Here is a 17692-nt window from a genome sequence, read left to right as displayed (position 1 = left end):
TTACTCCCCTTCTCTCTGTTTCTCCCTCCTCGGCCAACCCGTCGCCGCCTCTCCCTTCTCATTTTTTTTTTTTTTTTTGTTTTTCAGATCTGAGCATATGGAGTGGTGGTTCGTGTGGGGGGTTAGTGTTGGTGATGTCGTGGGGCGGTGGGTCATGGGTAAGGGTTATGGTGGTGGATAAAGTTGGTGGTAAGGGTTATGGTGGTGGAATTTGTCATGGGTAAGGGTTTTTTTAAGATTATAACCCGACGCCGCCTCTCCCTTCTACCACCTATTCGTTTTTTTTTTGTTTTTTTCAGATTTGTCATGGGTAAGGGTTATGGTGGTGGATAAAGTTGGTGGTCGCTGTTGGTGGCGGTTGGTGAGGGCTGCCGCCTCCTCTCCTTTATTCTTTTTTTTTTTTTTTTTGTGCTCATTTGTTTTCAGATCCAACATGGGTGGTGTTGTTGGGGAGATTGGTTGTCGTGGTGGGTTAGGACGGTAGTGAGTGTTGGTGGTGGTCAGTTGTAGGTGAAGCAGTTGTTGGCTAAAGTTTTAATTGATACACACTAAAATTTATTAACGTTTCAAAAATGACTCGCATTAAAGTGACTTGCATTAAAGTTTCGTCTCACAAGCATTAAAGTTTCGTCTCACAAGCATTAAAGTTTCAATCGTGTACCAGTAAAGTTTCAATCGTGTACCAGTAAAGTTTAATTCGTGTACCAGTAAAGTTTAATTCGTGTACCAGTAAAGTTTCATTTATATGGACTAAAGTTACGTTTTTATGGACTAAAGTTGCGCTCCTATGGACTAAAAGTTACGCTGATATGGGACTATTATATTTGTTAAGGACTTCAATTTCATAAATTCAAATTATTATAAAGTTATAATCTTAAAAACAAATAAAGTTTCAAAAACTATGACTAAAGTTGCCAGTGTAAAACATTAAAGTTTTATCCATAAAATTAGAATATTTTTAAAGAATTTAAAATTAGAAATTGTTTAAAAATATTAAAGTTTCAACTTTTTAGCATTAAAGTTTTACTCGTAAAACATTAAAGTTACATTTATAAATCTGTAAAATTAAATAAATTTAAATTTTTATATAAAAAATTGACTAAATAAATTAAAGTTTCAATTTTTAGCATTAAAGTTTCACTCTTAAAACATTAAAGTTACATTTATAAATCTGTAAAATTAAATAAATTTAAATTTCTATATAAAAAATTGGCTAAAAAAATTAAAGTTTCAATTTTTAGTATTAAAGTTTTACTCGTAAAACATTAAAGTTATTTTTATAAATCAAGTAAATTAAATAATTTCAATTTTTTATATTAAAAATTGTTTAAAAAAATTAAAGTTTAAATTTTTAGCATTAAAGTTTCATTCATAAAACAATAAAATTATACTCAAAAATCAATTTTATAAATTTAAAATAAAAAATGGTAACATAAATTTTAATTTTTATATATAAAATGACCTTAAATATTAAAGTTATAATTTTAAAGAAATAAAGTTACACTCATACATTAAAGTTTCATTTTTAAAACATTAAAGTTTTCATCTTAAAATTTTAAAATCTCAACCATCAATTTTAGAGATCAATGGTTAGGATTAGGACTTAGTGGACTCACCATTTTTTGTGGACTCATTAGAACTTGCCTCTATATATATATATATATATATATATATATATATATATATATATATGTATATATATATATATATATATATATATATATATATATATATATGTATATATATATATATGTATATATATATGTATATGTATATATATATATGTATATATATATATATATGTATATATAGAATTAGGATCACATGAGTCCACCCTATCTTTTTGAGTCCGTGAGTCCATGATATAATATCACACGTTATATTAAATAATATCATAGCTTACAGTATCACACGTTATACTAAACAATATCACAGCTGGAAAAAAAAAACTTTTTGAAAAAAAAAAATTTTGAAAAAAAAAATCGTCATATTGTTTGGTAATACAATATCACACATTATGCTAAACAATATCACACATTATACTAAACAATATCACAGCTTTCACGAAAAAAAAATTGTTAAAAAAATTTTGAAAAAAAAAAAATTTGAAAAAAAAATTTCGTGATATTGTTTTGTAATACAATATCACAAGTTATGCTAAACAATATCACACGTTATACTAAACAATATCACAACTAACACGAAAAAAAAAAATTTCGAAAAAAAATTCTCGAAAAAAAAAATTTTTGAAAAAAAAAAATTCGAAAAAAAAAAATTTTGAAAAAAAAAAATTTTGAAAAAAAAAATTTCGAAAAAAAAAAATTTTGTGATATTGTTTTGTATAGTGCGTGATATTGTTTTATGGACTCATGGACTCAAATATTTAGGTGGACTCACCGGATCCTACCTCCTCTCTCTCTCTCTCTCTCTATATATATATATATATATATATATATATATATATATATATATATATATATATATATATATATATATATATATATATATATATATATATATATATATATATATATATATATATATATATATTAACGTAAGTACATGTGTGGCTGTTGTTGTTTTGCTAATAGTATAGAAGTTGGGAATGTGAGATGAACATGCGGGTAGTATACACGAGTCTGCATGACTCGATCGAGTAGGTGAGAGGCTCGATCGAGTGGGTTTGACTCGATCGAGTAGGTAGTTTACATTTTCTGGGCAGATGCAAGTTTTTGGGCGCTCGATCGAGTAGGTGGTGGCACTCGATCGAGTGGGTAGGCAGCTCGATCGAGTACGTTTTTAGCAGCTTTCTGGTCAGGTTCTGGAGTCGAGGCACTCGATCGAGTAAGAGGGGCAACTCGATCGAGTGTATTTCGAATAGACTTAGTAAAGTTATGCTTAAGCTTGTGGGCGATTATCAGAATGCCTTTATCCCGGGTCGCAACATTGGTGACAATATCCTTATTGCCAATGAGCTTTTCCGCAAGATTTCTTCTTCAAAATCTTCTAAGTGTGGGAAGATGGCTTTTAATGCTGATATGAGTAAAGCCTATGATAGGCTTAATTGACACTTTATTCGCGCTACCTTGTCAAAGATGGGTTTTCCTGCTTGGATCGTTGAACTTATTATGAAGTGTATATCTACTGTTTCTTATCTGGTCTTGATCAATGGTATACCTTCTCAAAAGATAGGCCCACGGTGTGGTCTAAGACAAGGGGATCCCCTATAACCGTATATTTTTGTTCTATGTTCGGAGGTTTTGTCTCAAAATATTAGAAGGGATGAAGGGATGGGTACTATTAAGGGTATTGATTTGCGAGAGGAAGCCAAGCTATTTCACATCTGTTATTCGCGGATGATTCTATATTTTTTCTTGAAGGGAAACCTTATTCTTCGTGCTCGACTTTGGCTACTACTATTTCTGGTTTTTGTAGGGCCTCATGCCAGCGTATTAATGAGGCAAAATCTACTATTTTTATTAGTCCCAGTTCGTCTTTGTCATTTGCTTAAGCTTGTTTCAAAACTTTTAGGGTCTCTCCTACGGCTGAAATGGGTAAATACTTGGGACTTCCAACTGATATTGGTATATCTGGTCATGGTAAATCTAAAAAGGATATTTTTAATTTCTTGATTGACAATATTAAAAAGAGAACATCTTCCTGGAATGGACTCTTACTTTCGTCGGCTGGTCGCTTATCTTTGATTTCTTCCATCCTCTCTTCTCTTTCAACTTATTTTCTATCGGTGTTTAAAATGTCGGTAAGTGTGACAAACAAGATTAATTCTTTATTATCACAATTTTGGTGGAGAGGATCTAAGACGTCTACGGGCATTAGCTGGTGTAGTAAATTATTCTCGAGTCAACCAAAAGGTCTTGGAGGTTTGGGAATTAGAAATACTCGATGTTTTAATCAAGCGCTCCTTGCTAAGGTTGGTTGGAATATTCTTCGCAATCCGTCTTCTCTTCTAAGCCATACTATTGGAGTTGAACTTGGGATTGATTGGTTTAATTGTGCTAATCGTGTTCATGATGTTAGGAGTAATGTCTCTTGGATTTGTAAAGGGATTCTTTGGGGTGCTGAAATCTTTGTTAAGCATATTGGCTGGATCGTTGGCTCTGAGTCAAATTTGAATGTTTGGACTAATCCTTGGGTGAATGGTTGGACTCCTATCCCGAAACATTATGATCTTATCCATGTTGATCCTTCCCTCCATAGTTTGAGAGTTAAAGATCTTATTTCTGCCAACAATTCCTGGAATGTTGACATGGTAATGAATTTCTTCGAGGATTCTTTTCGCTAAAATCTTGGCTATTCCGCTTAGTAACGAAGTCAATGAGGATTCTCGCTTGTTGGAGTGTGTCGAAGAATAGTGAATATTCTCACAAGAAAGGATACTTTGATGCTTGGCACGAACACTGGAATTTGACGGCTAGTGCTAAAGATTTGACTCGAATTTCATCGGGATGTAGGACTTTTATTAAAAAATGTTTGTGGCATCTTCATGGTCCAAAAAAAATGGAGTATTCTCCTTTGGAGAATTCTTACCCAGACCTTGACCGTTGGGCGTGAATTCGAAAAGAGAGGTATTGGTGACCGCTTGGTTTGTCAGCTCTGTGATAAGCAATGTGTGGAATCCCTTGAACACCTCTTCCGTGATTGTGAGTACACGTCAAGGTTGTGGAGTGGGAATATCCTTGATATTAATGCTAGTAGTGGATCTAATATCAGTATTCAAGATTGGATCATCAATTGGATTAATCTATTAATGAAGAAGGAGAGTAGCATTGACGGAGTTATTTCATTTATGTGCACTTTGTGGATCAGTTGGATTACTCGTAACGGGCAAGTGTTTGGTCATGAGCCTTTGTCTCCTATATGGCTCGCTTCGTTTATATGAGCATGATTTGAGTTTGACTATTGCCGCTGAAAAGGAGAGGACTGATAATAGGAATAAGCTGACTAGTACTCTTATTTCAGATGATGGTGACGCTAATTTACAGGCCCTTCAACATGGAAATGCGTTTTCTCTTATTGGCCCTGTTTTATGTGAGGTTCATTTCCTTATTTATACGGATTCTGCTTGGCGATCGGACCTTGCTGCTGGTTTGGGTTGGGCGGTTAAGAAGAGTAATGATATTGGAGCCGTTATTTACACTAATATGCGACCATATTGCTATGCTCAAACTGCTGCCCAAGCTGAAGCCTTATCCATTCTGGAAGCTCTTCAATGGGATAGGAAAAGTAACCTTCTGCATGTGTGTATCTACTCGGATTGTCTGCAAGTCATCGCTCAAATCTTGGATTTCATACCGGTTAACATTGACACTAAAGTCATTGTTAGCGATATCTTAAGTGTAGGTTGTTATTTTCATTGTCTTTCCTTTTGTTATGTTCCTAGAAATTGCAATAAAATGGCTCATAGACTAGCTACGCGAGCCATTAGAATGTAATCTATTTTCTTTGTCCACCGTCCAAAAAAAAAAAAAAAAAAAAAAAAAAAAAATGTTATGGTGAGAGACTGTTCTTTCTAACGGGCCAGTAATGGTAGACAATTAAGAATGAGCCATTCTTTATAAGTATATGTTAAGGCTGTGATTTCTTACATTTTAAACACCGAATGACTCAATCATTAGGAAAAGATTTGGATACTCGTGATTCTTATATCCCTTGTAACTTAGTACTTGAAATGAAATCGTATACTGGTTAAACAAGCTCGTATTTGTGTAGTAAATTTTAGAGTTTTAAAAACCGTAAACTTGATTATAAATGAAGAGAAGGAGAATTGAGAGGAGAAAAGGAGAACTGAAAGAGAGCAAACGAAGGCGGGAAATCGAGAGAAGAAAACATAAACCGGAGAAATAAAAAGAGAAAACGTATACTCTATCGAATGTAGAACACAAATAGGATTATGCATCCAGCTGTACCATAAGCGTTGTATAACCAAAGTATAAGAATCCTAGCTTATATGTATTTTTTCTGATCTAATTCAAAATTCATGTTTTTTAATATGTAAATAGATGAGCTCAATACTTTCTAATAAAGCACATATTCTTTAACTTAAAGCTCAGATACTTTATCACAAAGCTCAAATTCTAGACCGTATAACATATATAACTGGTTGTATAGTCGATGAATTGAAGGTAGAATGTACCGTGGCAATAAACATCCTTAATAGCATCGATGAATAATGTGGCCTAGATGGAATTGGGTATGCTCAATGGTGGCCGACCTCTGTAAGGCTGTAAAGTTGATAGTCGTACCCAAAAACGTAATCGAAACAAGAAATGAGTCTAAATATCTACATACCCAAAACGAAGAAGAACACAATGAGTCATGACATTCATAAAAACCACAACCACAAGGCCCACGTGAGCTACAATTCTGATATTAGTGGAAAAATGGGCGGTCCATCATTAATTAAGCAGCGCCAAAAACCAGACAAATAAGTACCATTAATCTCCATTTTTGGGGTAACCAAAGTACACAGATGCACCATTAAAATTCGCACCTCTCCGTTTCTCCTACGTCCCATCATCATTCTTCAAAATCTCACTATAAATCTTCCACAGTTCCACTCACTTTCACTTCAATTATTATCGTAATTACAAATACCAATAATTAAAGTGATTTAATTCCGTAATTAGCAAGAAATGGATGGAGTTCATGTAGTTCAATGGCGTACTAATTATACTAAACTTCCTCAATTACGGCGTCGCCATTGTTGTGCGTTGAAGACTTCAATTTCTCTTCCTTGTAAGTTTTTTAAGTTTCCTTTCAGGAGCACGATGCAGCGCTGTTCGGTTATTCGAGGCGTTTCCGCCGTCGAAACCAGGTATTGATTCAGTGTCTATTATTGTGGTTTTTCAAGTCTACATTATGATAAAATTTAAGAGCTCTCTTACTCCAACCTCACTGTTGGAGTGACGATTCTTATCCGAGACATAGTGCACTCATTTAAACCAAAAACTAAAGAGCCATTTATTTCATTCATTGGTCTCTATGCAAAAAGGCAAACGTAAAGAATTCATTGGGACGGAGTGACTAATGTACTGATGTATGTTGTTTTGGGTAAAATTTGAAAACTTGAATGATTATTGACTTATTTAAGCTGTGAAAAATGAGAATTTGGGTTGATTTGAGTGACCATGATCACTGATCAAACTTGTTCGATTTGTTTAGTAAATAATTACTTTGTAATATGTACCTAAAAGTGGTTATCTGTTGATGCAAGGTTATTAGGTGAGCTGCATTTTGTATCAACTTTGTAAACCAAAAATAGTTTTTGATTTGGAGGTTGTGCATATGATATCCGCTAATGTGTAAGATTTTGAAGAACCTAATAGAAATTTAGTGGTCAAATAGCTTGATCAACTTCCTGTGTCACCTTCGATTTGGTCGAATAATCTTGTATAATTTCTGAAGTAGACAGTTAACATGGCTATGGTGGCAGGGAAGAGGAGGAGTTAAAGAGCAAAAAGAAAGGGAGTGGAAAGGTGCATCTAAGTATTTTGTTGGAGCATCAAGTGCAATTTGGAGAGGGTGTTGTGATATTTGGGTCCAGCGCAGGGTTGGGATCATGGAAGAAGCCAGTCTCAATGAATTGGACGGAGAATGGATGGATCTGCAATGTGGAGATGAGAGGAGGAGAGTCAACCGAGTTCAAATTTGTAATCGCGGGGAGTGATAAGAACCTAAGATGGGAATCTGGGAACAATCGCGTTCTTCAGATTCCGAACCAAGGGAAATTTTCGTTGGTTTGCCACTGGGATAAAACAACCGAGGTTTTGGAGCTCTTGCCTGCTGAATCAGGTGACACTCAGGACTTTGGTGAGGTTGTGGTCGAAAATGGTTCCCTTGTGACCGATGCTACTGAGGATGAATCGGGTGGGACAAGCCCTTTTGTGGATCAATGGCAGGGACAAGCTGCTACATTCATGCACTCGAATGAGCATGGTAATAGGGAAAGTGACAGAAAGTGGAACACGGATGGTCTTGCAGGTTTGACTTTAAAGTTGGTTCAAGATGACAAAAATGCGAGGAATTGGTGGCGAAAGGTACTAATTTAGTGCTTATTCTGATAGTTATTCTAGAAATTTATGATCCAGGCTAATATATTATGATGACTCCTCTCATTTACCATAGTTCAAGATAAGAATATAATCGTGTCTGTCAAGCATAGAAGTTTTGAATGGTTGTTTACATGTATGTGATACATGCTGATGTTGTCTCGACACTTGGAGATACATTGATTCATAAAACGTATCCTTGGAAAAGGCATAATTTTTAATGTCGATGAAATTTCCTAATCGTGCATGTTTTTTTGTATGCAAGCTTGAAGTTGTCCGTGAACTGGTGGTTGAAAGTCTTGATAACAAGGATCGGTTGGAAGCCCTTACACTTTCTGCTATCTATCTCAAGGTCTGTTAATTTCTGGTCATGCGAACATACCCTTGTCAGATTGAGCTATGGAAGCTTATAATCATGGACTGTCTTCCTCATGCAGTGGATAAACACTGGGCAAATACCCTGCTTTGAAGATGGAGGTCATCATCGGCCAAATAGGCATGCTGAGATCTCTAGGCTCATTTTCCGCGAGCTAGAAAGAATTTCAGGACGGAAAGATGCCTCACCTCAGGTTGTCAATTGTATTTCTCTAATAAGACCAAGGAATGTCTAGCATTAGGGTCTAGGAAGTCCTTGGATTGTTATGCCTGACTTGCTATTTTTCTGTATGATGGCTTAATGAGATTTTGAGCAATGGACGTTGGCTGTTGCTCAATGTCAAACTGAGACATGCTATTTACCGCCCTTGACCCCACTCCTTGACGAGTTCCTGCTGCAAGTCCCTGCAGTGTCTAAGTGTTGACCTTGTGTCTTTGGAAGGCTACATAAAGGGTAAATGTTTGGAATTGATGAGTAAGTCAGGGGAGATGATAAAACCCCACGTGATGTAAGCTTCGTGTAAACGTAAATTGTGCTACCTGTGCCAACAAAAACTCTCTTCGGCATAAAGAACTTACGCCTTCCTAGAAATGCTGTATTCATTCAGCCACTTTGGTTGCCTCATTAAATTATTCTTTGTGAAAAGTTTGTCATTTTTAATATTTGTAAGTTTTACAGCCATTAAGTGCCCACAATTGTGGCATCCACAAACGGGAAGCTCAATTTTTTGTACTGAGCAATCTGCCTACTTTATGCTGAGCAATAAGCCTTTGCCATTTATGGGTCACTTTGTCCACAATTTTGGACTATGGTATTTGGTTTCTCTTGTGGCTTCACCTTGTTGATCCTCATGAACCTTTACCACATTGTTGCATAGAGAGATGTTTAGCATTCAAAAGTTAAAGAAACCTCAAAGATAACTACCTAGCCAGTAAACTTGAATCCAGCCAAAGAAGAGTGTGGTTACATACCTAAAAATATGCATCTTCAGTTTAAATAAACGAAGAAATCGTAGTGTAGTGAAGGTTGGAATAGACTACGTGAGTTAATGCTGCTTTTTGATCCTCATGAACCTTTAATATATAGTTTCATGGTGAGATGTTTAGCACTCAAAAGTTAAAGGAAGCTTAAAGATAACTACCAAACCAGCAAACTTGAATCGAGCCATAGAAGAATGTGGCTACATACATAACTATGTAACTTCAGATTAAAGTAAACTAAGAAATCATACTGTAGTAAAGGTCACATTAGACTACGAGAGTTATTGGTGCTTGGTTTGGGTTGTCTCACCTCTAATTGCTGAGTTGACCAAAAAGCCAGCTGAACTGGGTTTCAGTGTTATGTATGAACTCTCACTTCAGCATGCAATTCTCCGTGTCTTATACTGTGTATTTTTCTTCCTTTACTCCGCAGGAAATGCTTGTTATTCGTAAGATTCATCCCTCCTTGCCGTCCTTTAAAGCTGAATTCACTGCATCTGTTCCTTTAACTCGAATACGAGATATCGCTCATCGCAATGATATCCCTCATGATCTCAAGGTTATAAATTGTCTATCACTCTATGAAACCCACGTTGTTAAAGGTTTAGCTAGTAATTATTGTCTGATAATTGTCATATCTTTTTTTCCCCTCTTAATGTCAGCAACAAATTAAGCATACTATACAAAACAAGCTCCATCGAAATGCAGGACCAGAGGATTTGGTTTCTACGGAAGCCATGCTAGCAAGAATTACTAAAACTCCTGGAGAATATAGTGATACATTCGTGGAACAATTCAAAATTTTTCATCAAGAACTAAAGGATTTCTTCAATGCTGGAAGGTAAGGTGTCCAGCCTTTGATATATTGCTTGCAATTTTTTATGTATTCACGCTCTTTTCGTAGTGAAACTTTTTATTCTGACAATGATATCTCTACTTTCAGCATCTTTTTGAATATAGGACATCCACTTCTCATAAAGCATTAGTTTTTGGCTCCAATTCTGTTGAAATGTTTAAGCTGTTACTTTTATGTTTGGGTATCACTGCGAGATTAAACTTATTCTCCTACATCTGCTCAAGCTAATCTGATTAAAATGTCATTACATTTATTCTGGCACAAACAGACACTGATAGCAACCAGAAGCAGTTGTTGAATGTACACGCACTCTAAGTTAGGAAGCTTCCTGACTTAATTTTGTTTTGTAGTCTTGTTGAACAGCTGGACTCGATCAAAGAGTCACTGAATGAAAAAGGCTTATCTGCTCTTACGTCCTTTTTGCGGCTGAAGAAGGTAAGTTGTAGAATGTAAATTAGTTTTCAGCATGACAGATATTTATTTTTCACTTTTCCTTGCTGTTTTGGCTGTTTCAATCTTAAACATAGTAATTTTACTCTAGATCTAGACCACTGATGCTTTTGTGGGCTTGAAAACCCGATGTAATCAATATTTTCCATGTTACCCATGTACAGAACTTGGATGATCTGGAAGGGCCGTCAGATAAAGAAGCTGATAAGTTGTTGGATGTCATGCTTTCTTTGGGTTCTCTGAGGGAGGTCCTTGTAAAGGGGCTTAACAGTGGCCTTCGAAATGACGCCCCTGATTCAGCAATAGCAATGCGTCAAAAGGTTAGAATTGCCAAATATATTTTTTAAAATATTGGCCTGGTCTTTAATGATAAGGTCTGATGTTTATATTTCCTCCAACTCGTTGCAGTGGCGTCTTTGTGAGATTGGCCTTGAGGATTATTGTTTTGTTCTTCTAAGCCGGTACCTCCTCTTTCTCACTAATTATAAGCGCCTCTTTCTCACTAATTATAAGCGCTTATCTGTAAATTAACGTATCTACGTCGTGAAGATTTCTCTTTTGTTCTTACAATGACTTGTTCAAGGGTAGCAGTTTCATAGCACGTTTGCTGGTACCATCAACAATCCTGAATGTATTTTTGGTTGCCTGTCAAGTGTTGAAAAGATAAAGTAAAGTTTTGTGGCATAGAACCTTCAACTTAATCACCACTACTTATCTTGAGTTGAGAATCATTTTGAAACTCCTTTTGGTATAGGGCTTGGACCCCTTTAAAGAGCCAAAATACTTGAAGTTTCTTACTTCCATTGTTCCATCATCAAATTTGTAGACCACATCAACGCAATCAACATTTAAGCATCAGCTTTCCTTCGTTAATACTCAAGACCTGGAAAGTAATTAAAAATATGAATGAGGTTCTAACAAAAAAAGAGATTATGAACTTCAGGCCATTTTCTAATGTCAAATACACAAGTTTATATGTTAATTTTCCCGTGAAGAACCATGATAAGAGAAAGTCATCTGTATGCGTGAATTGCTTAGGTGCTTTATCTGTAAATTAACGTATCTACGTCTTGAAGATTTCTCTTTTGTTCTTACAATGACTTGTTCAAGGGTAGCATTTTCATAGCACGTTTGCTGGTACCGTCAACTATCCTGAATGTATTTTTGGTTGCCTGTCAAGTGTTGAAAGGACATAGTAAAGTTTTGTGGCATAGAACCTTCAACTTAATCACCACTACTTATCTTGAGTTGAGAATCATTTTGAAACTCCTTCTGGTATAGGGCTTGAAGTTTCTTACTTCCATAGTTCCATCATCAAATTTGTAGACCACATCAACGCAATCAACATTTAAGCATTAGCTTTCCTTCGTTAATACTCAAGACATGGAAAGTAATTAAAAATATGAATGAGGTTCTAAGGTTTTAACAAAAAAAGAAATTATGAATTTCAGGCCATTTTCTAATGTCAAATACACAGGTTTATATGTTAATTTTCCCGTGGAGAACCATGATAAGAGAAAGTCATCTGTATGCGTGAATTGCTTAGGTGCTTTACCATTCTCTATCCCTCTATAAACCCTTGTGATTTAGGGTAATATATTCATGTCCTGCTCTCTAGGTTTCTCAATACACTTGAAGCTTTGGGAGGAGCAAGTTGGCTCGCTGATACTGCTGAGTCTTTGAACGTGGCGTCATGGAATCAACCACTTGATGCTCTTGCGACTGGAATTCGTCAGCTGGGACTCTCTGGTTGGAAGCCAGTAGAATGTATCGCCTGTTCAAATGAACTTCTTGCTTGGAAGGAGAAAGGTCTTTCTGAAAGTGAAGGTGTGTTTTTTTTCTTTTCTCTATGGTTACTTGTAAGCCTTGTGATATAATGATTATATTTATGTGTATTCTGCAACTCTAAATATCTTGTAAAGGAAGTGAAGATAGTAAGACAGCTTGGGCTCTAAGGCTTAAAGCTACCCTTGATAGATCGCGGAGGCTAACTGAAGAATATTCTGATTCCATTCTTGACATATTCCCCCAGAAAGTTCAGGTAGAATGGCTAAATGTTTCTCCGAATAGCTGTCCTTATTTGTGCCCATGTTTTCTCGTTTATCAATTATCATGGTAAACATAAAAATGGAAGGAAAATTATACATGTATGATGTTCATAATTGTCATTATTTTTTCCTTAGTTTATCTTTTCTCACAGAAAACATACAAATGAATGCAAACACTTCTTTGAGTTTCTTATCTCTGGCATAAAAGCTGAAGTGGTCAGGAGATGTATAAATGAATTTTATGTTAATTTGATCCAGCTGCAAGTAGCGGACGTGATAAATATTGGTGTCAAACGTGACTATTTTGTAAAAAAATTCGTTCGCGTTTGTCCTAAATTGAAGTGCAAAAGTGTAGTGTCGAACACGTGATGCACTAGCCGCAGCCAAAATGAAGTGACAAAGTAACATAAACATTTATCATGGACCTCAGTGAGTTGTCGCGACATGCGATAAGTGGATAACTGATGTTTTTTTATACTGAATTTTTTTTAACTCCGCAGATGCTAGGAAAAGCTCTTGGAATTGCGGAGAATAGTGTGAGGACATACACAGAGGCTGAGATTCGTGCTGGGTAAGATAAATAGACACCAACTATTAAAGATTTGATGGCAAACCGTAATTTAATATTATTCTTTTTATGTTGCTGAAGATTTTCTTGATAATATTTTATGATGTTAAACTGACTTTTCTGGTAACATTATGTTCCAGCGTAATTTTTCAGGTGTCAAAACTTAGCACACTTCTTCTAAAAGCAACTAGGCGCTCGTTAGCATCTGAAGGTTGGGATGTTATTGTTCCAGGAACTGCACAAGGAACAATTGTTCAGGTACCCACTCAGGAGCTGCTAGAAATTTTCTATTCTAGTAAAGTGCTTCAGGGTTGAACGATTGTGCTTGAGTCCATATATTCATCTTCTATTGTTTTCCCCCTCTTTGCTTTCAGTTTATTTTCTTTTTAATCATTTTTAGAATTCTTTATTATAACTCATGTTAGGTGATCCCAAATTCTGTTTGGACAGCGGCTCTGCTGTAGTAAATTGTTGTTTGGTATGTGAGATATGGGCTTAGAGATTAGAGTTGTTCTATAAAAAAAAATGGCTTTGTAGGAAAATTCATGGTACAACAGCAGCTTCTGTTGAGGCTGAAAACTCACCCATTGACATTTGAAAACACTGTTTTATGATTCATGTCCAATAGAAGGAACAATATTAATATCTAGATGGGGAAGAACAAGAAAATCATGATGATGATGATAATATTAACAATTAGAATAATAATATTAATAATTTGTGAAATTAGGGAAGATAGAACAGGCCATGTGAAGCCTCTTGAGTTAAATTATTCAGCGCATGGTTTTTATGTTCAGTTTAGGTTTGGGATTGTTGGAATATAAAACCCACATGTGAGTGTCCCACATTGGTTGGAGAAGAGAGATTGTACCACTTTATAACCAAGGGGGCTACTCCTCCTATAGCCAATTGGTTTTAGGATGGAACCTCCCTTGTGTTAGTCAAGTGGTCCGCCTCTCCTCCGTTTGGGTAAGGCCCAAACCCATTTGCATGTTCTAACAGGGATTCCACTTGGTTGTGGAATACCTATTTCTAATTTTCTTGTCTATCCTTGTGTAGTGGTGTGACTATCCTGTTAAATATTCCTAATTTTGTTTATTTGTGCTCATTTTGACTTCCTATGTAAATCAGGTTGACAGCATTACCCCTGGCTCACTTCCTTCATCCATTCAAGGACCTGTAATTCTTGTTGTCCAAAATGCTGATGGAGATGAGGAGGTTTGATTTTAACTCCTTTTCAAGTTTTTGGTACATGCTCAACTCCCTGAAGATTAAATGTAACGAGTGAGTTATTTGACAGGTTACAGCTGCAGGAACTAATATAGTTGGTATCATCCTCCTGCAAGAGCTGCCTCATTTATCTCATCTTGGTGTCCGAGCTCGACAAGTGAGTCAAACTCTACTTTTACTTTTGCCTCGCGCAATATATCACCCTTAAGTAAAAATAACAGCCTAGATATCTATGTGCAGGAGAAGGTTGTCTTTGTTACCTGCGATGATGATGATTTAGTTGATAATGTAAAGACGCTTGACGGACAATTCGTGAGGTCATCTTATTAAAAATTCTCTCTGAAGTGATTCTTTAAGACGTAATAGTGTTTACACTCATCTCAGTGGCAGACTCGGAAAATTTTGTTTCCATGGTCCTGATGAATATTTGATATTTAAAAATGAGGAAAAAAAAAACACTTTCCAGTGTTAAATGAACCTTGGCCATATAATATGCATCCGCCACTGCCTCTTACTTTGAGTCCAAATGGGAGTAACTACAAGTGTAAAATGTCTATATTCCCCTCTCCTCTCCGAAGTCTGAACGGTGTTTGGGTTTCTTCCAGGATTGAAGCATCGTCAGGAGGTGTTGTAATACAGAAATCATCTCCTGATAAAGAACTTTCTGCTTCCACGAAAAACATTACTTCCGGGCTTGAAGCTTCCGCAGAAAAGGACGACATGCAGCCATCTTCGATTGAGGAAAAACGTCAGGAATCACCTCAGGTGGACCCTGCAGAAGGCGCAGTGCCACACTTAAACAAGGTCCGAATTAGTCGCTTTCTTGAAGATGTCTGTCGTACTCGACTTTTGACAAAAGAATTCTATTGTGATTTTGTTGATAAAGAATAATAATTTTGGTTCAGGTGATTCCAGCCGTCATTAATTTTGTTGATAAAATGCAAAAACTTTTGGTTCAGGTGATTCCATCCAAAGGCATAATACCACTCACCGAGGCTGAAGTGAGTACTTGTGGAGCAAAGGCTGCTGCTTGTGGACGCTTGGCTTCTCTGTCCAAAGCATCTGTCAAAGGTTCGGCTACTTTTATTTTTAAAGGGAACAAAATCCGCAGTTTTCTCGCTGTTCACTTACGTTGCTATAAAGGGATAACAAAAGAAAGAATAGTACTCAACTTAAGTCCATATACGGACCTAGATTGTTTTGTTTCCAACCCCGTCTAAATATTAAGGCTATGATTATACAAACATCATATATAAAATCAGATTTCCAGTAGTGTTTGTGCCTTTGTGGACCCCAAGTGCTTGCATGTTGATTTGCTAAGGAATAGGATGTTATTTTTTGGTTGCTCTTGTTAAACGCCTCTAATTGCTATAAACGTGCTTGCCGTTTTAGCAGTTTACAATGAGTTTGGGGTGCCTGCTTCTTTCAAGGCCCCTGCAGGAGCCATCATCCCATACGGTTCTATGGAATCAGCCATAGAGGCTAGTGGGTCCCTGGAAGCTTATAAATCTTACATAGCAAAAATAGAAGATGCACAAGTTGAAGATGGAGCTCTTGACAAGCTATGTAGTGAGCTTCAAGAGTTAATCTCTTCCCTACAGCTCTCAGATGACATCATTGAGAGCATATCACAAGTGTTTCCCAGCTCCCCTCGTTTAATCGTTCGATCTAGTGCTAATGTCGAGGACTTGGCTGGAATGTCAGCAGCCGGGCTCTATGAATCCATCCCGAATGTCAGCCCATCCAACCCGTCTGTCTTTGGAAATGCAGTAAGCAGGGTATGGGCCTCATTATACACCCGGCGAGCAGTCCTTAGTCGCCGGGCAGCAGGAGTGGCCCAAAAGGAGGCCCAAATGGCGGTCTTGGTCCAAGAACTGCTTTCTCCAGAGATCTCATTTGTACTGCACACCCTTTCCCCAACTGACAATAACAAAGATGTGGTTGAGGCCGAGATTGCTCCTGGTCTTGGGGAAACCCTAGCTTCAGGCACAAGGGGGACTCCATGGCGCCTATTAGCTGGGAAATTTGACGGAATTGTCAAGACGACGGCATTTGCAAATTTCAGTGAGGAGATGGTGGTGAGCAAAGCAGGAGTGGGAGATGGTCAAGTAATTCAGTTGACTGTTGACTACAGCAAGAAACCACTGACAATCGATCCTATTTATAGGAGGCAAGTCGGTCAGAGGCTCTGTGCTGTCGGGTATTTTCTAGAGAGGAAATTCGGAGGTCCCCAGGATGTCGAAGGCTGCTTAGTTGGCAATGACGTTTACATTGTCCAGACTCGCCCTCAGCCTCATTAGATTTGCTGTTTCTGTATGTGTGCCGCCCTCTAAATAATTTATGCATCTTTTAATCAATATCTTGTTATGTTCTCGACTTTTCGTTGCGACTCCTGTTAACTTAAGAGAGCTATTTAGTTGATGTAAGGCTGTGTTTTAGGATTTTGAAATAGGCACTGTTCTTTTAATCAATTTGTTTTAACTTTGGAATAAGATGGAATAAATTGTACTTCGTATGCACCAAGTTGTGTCCAGTCACAATTTCTAACATTTTTCATTACGGGTCATCCGGAGATAACCTCTTCTATCCATCAAAAGAGTAGATTATACATCTCACTATCTCAGTTCCTAACCTCATCATAGGTGAGAACTGACGCGACATTAGAATGTTATTTTTTTTTTTGAACAAATTGATGCTTTCTTTTATTCAACCTTTTTTGTACCAGCTTTTTTTTTTTTAAATGTGGGAGGGTGTAGGTGAGGGCCTGAGGCCTGAAGTTTAAGTTGGTCCCAATCGCATGCTGCCTGTCTGCTGCCGTTCGTATAATGAGTAAACAAACAGTGAAAGATTCTTGAGTCCTTTTGGTGGGTCAACCCGTTTTCCTTTTCCGCAAGACCATTGCCTTTGTCTAAGGGAAATGAATTCAGGTTGATGCTTCTAATTTCTTTTTGTTTAAATAGAGCTGCGATAACCATTTGGACAATGACGAGTTTTAAACCCAGGTCATTAAGTCAAAGTCGTGTTTTCATGTCTTTGTTTCTGTTTGAATCATTGAATGCTTGATAAAACTTTTCCATGTATTATAATTATAATATACTACTCCAATTTGCATTAC

The 17692-nt window shown here is 36.7% G+C and overlaps 2 protein-coding genes across 10 annotated transcripts; both read left to right on the top strand.

The window, feature by feature from the left end:
- Positions 1 to 2894: 2894 nt before the first annotated feature.
- LOC141655342 (uncharacterized) lies at positions 2895 to 5453 on the top strand. The gene is made up of 5 exons (XM_074462427.1): positions 2895 to 3042; positions 3135 to 3171; positions 3532 to 4270; positions 4613 to 4730; positions 4828 to 5453. The coding sequence occupies exons 1-5, from the start codon at positions 2895 to 2897 to the stop codon at positions 5451 to 5453; spliced, it is 1668 nt and encodes a 555-aa protein (XP_074318528.1).
- Positions 5454 to 6326: 873 nt separating this feature from the next.
- LOC141657382 (phosphoglucan, water dikinase, chloroplastic) lies at positions 6327 to 17096 on the top strand. 9 transcript variants are annotated; one of them, XM_074464602.1, is made up of 19 exons: positions 6327 to 6835; positions 7454 to 8057; positions 8335 to 8421; positions 8507 to 8638; positions 9859 to 9984; positions 10088 to 10266; positions 10632 to 10716; positions 10896 to 11051; positions 11140 to 11192; positions 12350 to 12558; positions 12654 to 12772; positions 13280 to 13350; positions 13488 to 13605; positions 14479 to 14565; positions 14648 to 14734; positions 14818 to 14894; positions 15183 to 15342; positions 15537 to 15648; positions 15973 to 17096. In XM_074464602.1, the coding sequence occupies exons 1-19, from the start codon at positions 6654 to 6656 to the stop codon at positions 16875 to 16877; spliced, it is 3549 nt and encodes a 1182-aa protein (XP_074320703.1). In that variant the 5' UTR covers positions 6327 to 6653; the 3' UTR covers positions 16878 to 17096. The 9 variants fall into 9 exon arrangements, with proteins under 9 accessions (XP_074320703.1, XP_074320705.1, XP_074320704.1 ...); XM_074464604.1 differs by having other exon boundaries at positions 6329 to 6835; positions 12663 to 12772; XM_074464603.1 differs by having other exon boundaries at positions 6329 to 6835; positions 12663 to 12772; positions 15970 to 17096.
- Positions 17097 to 17692: the final 596 nt, after the last annotated feature.

Source organism: Silene latifolia, chromosome 5, assembly GCF_048544455.1.
Source record: "Silene latifolia isolate original U9 population chromosome 5, ASM4854445v1, whole genome shotgun sequence".
Taxonomy (NCBI): Eukaryota; Viridiplantae; Streptophyta; class Magnoliopsida; order Caryophyllales; family Caryophyllaceae; genus Silene; species Silene latifolia.
This window is presented reverse-complemented; position numbering and strand designations above follow the sequence as displayed.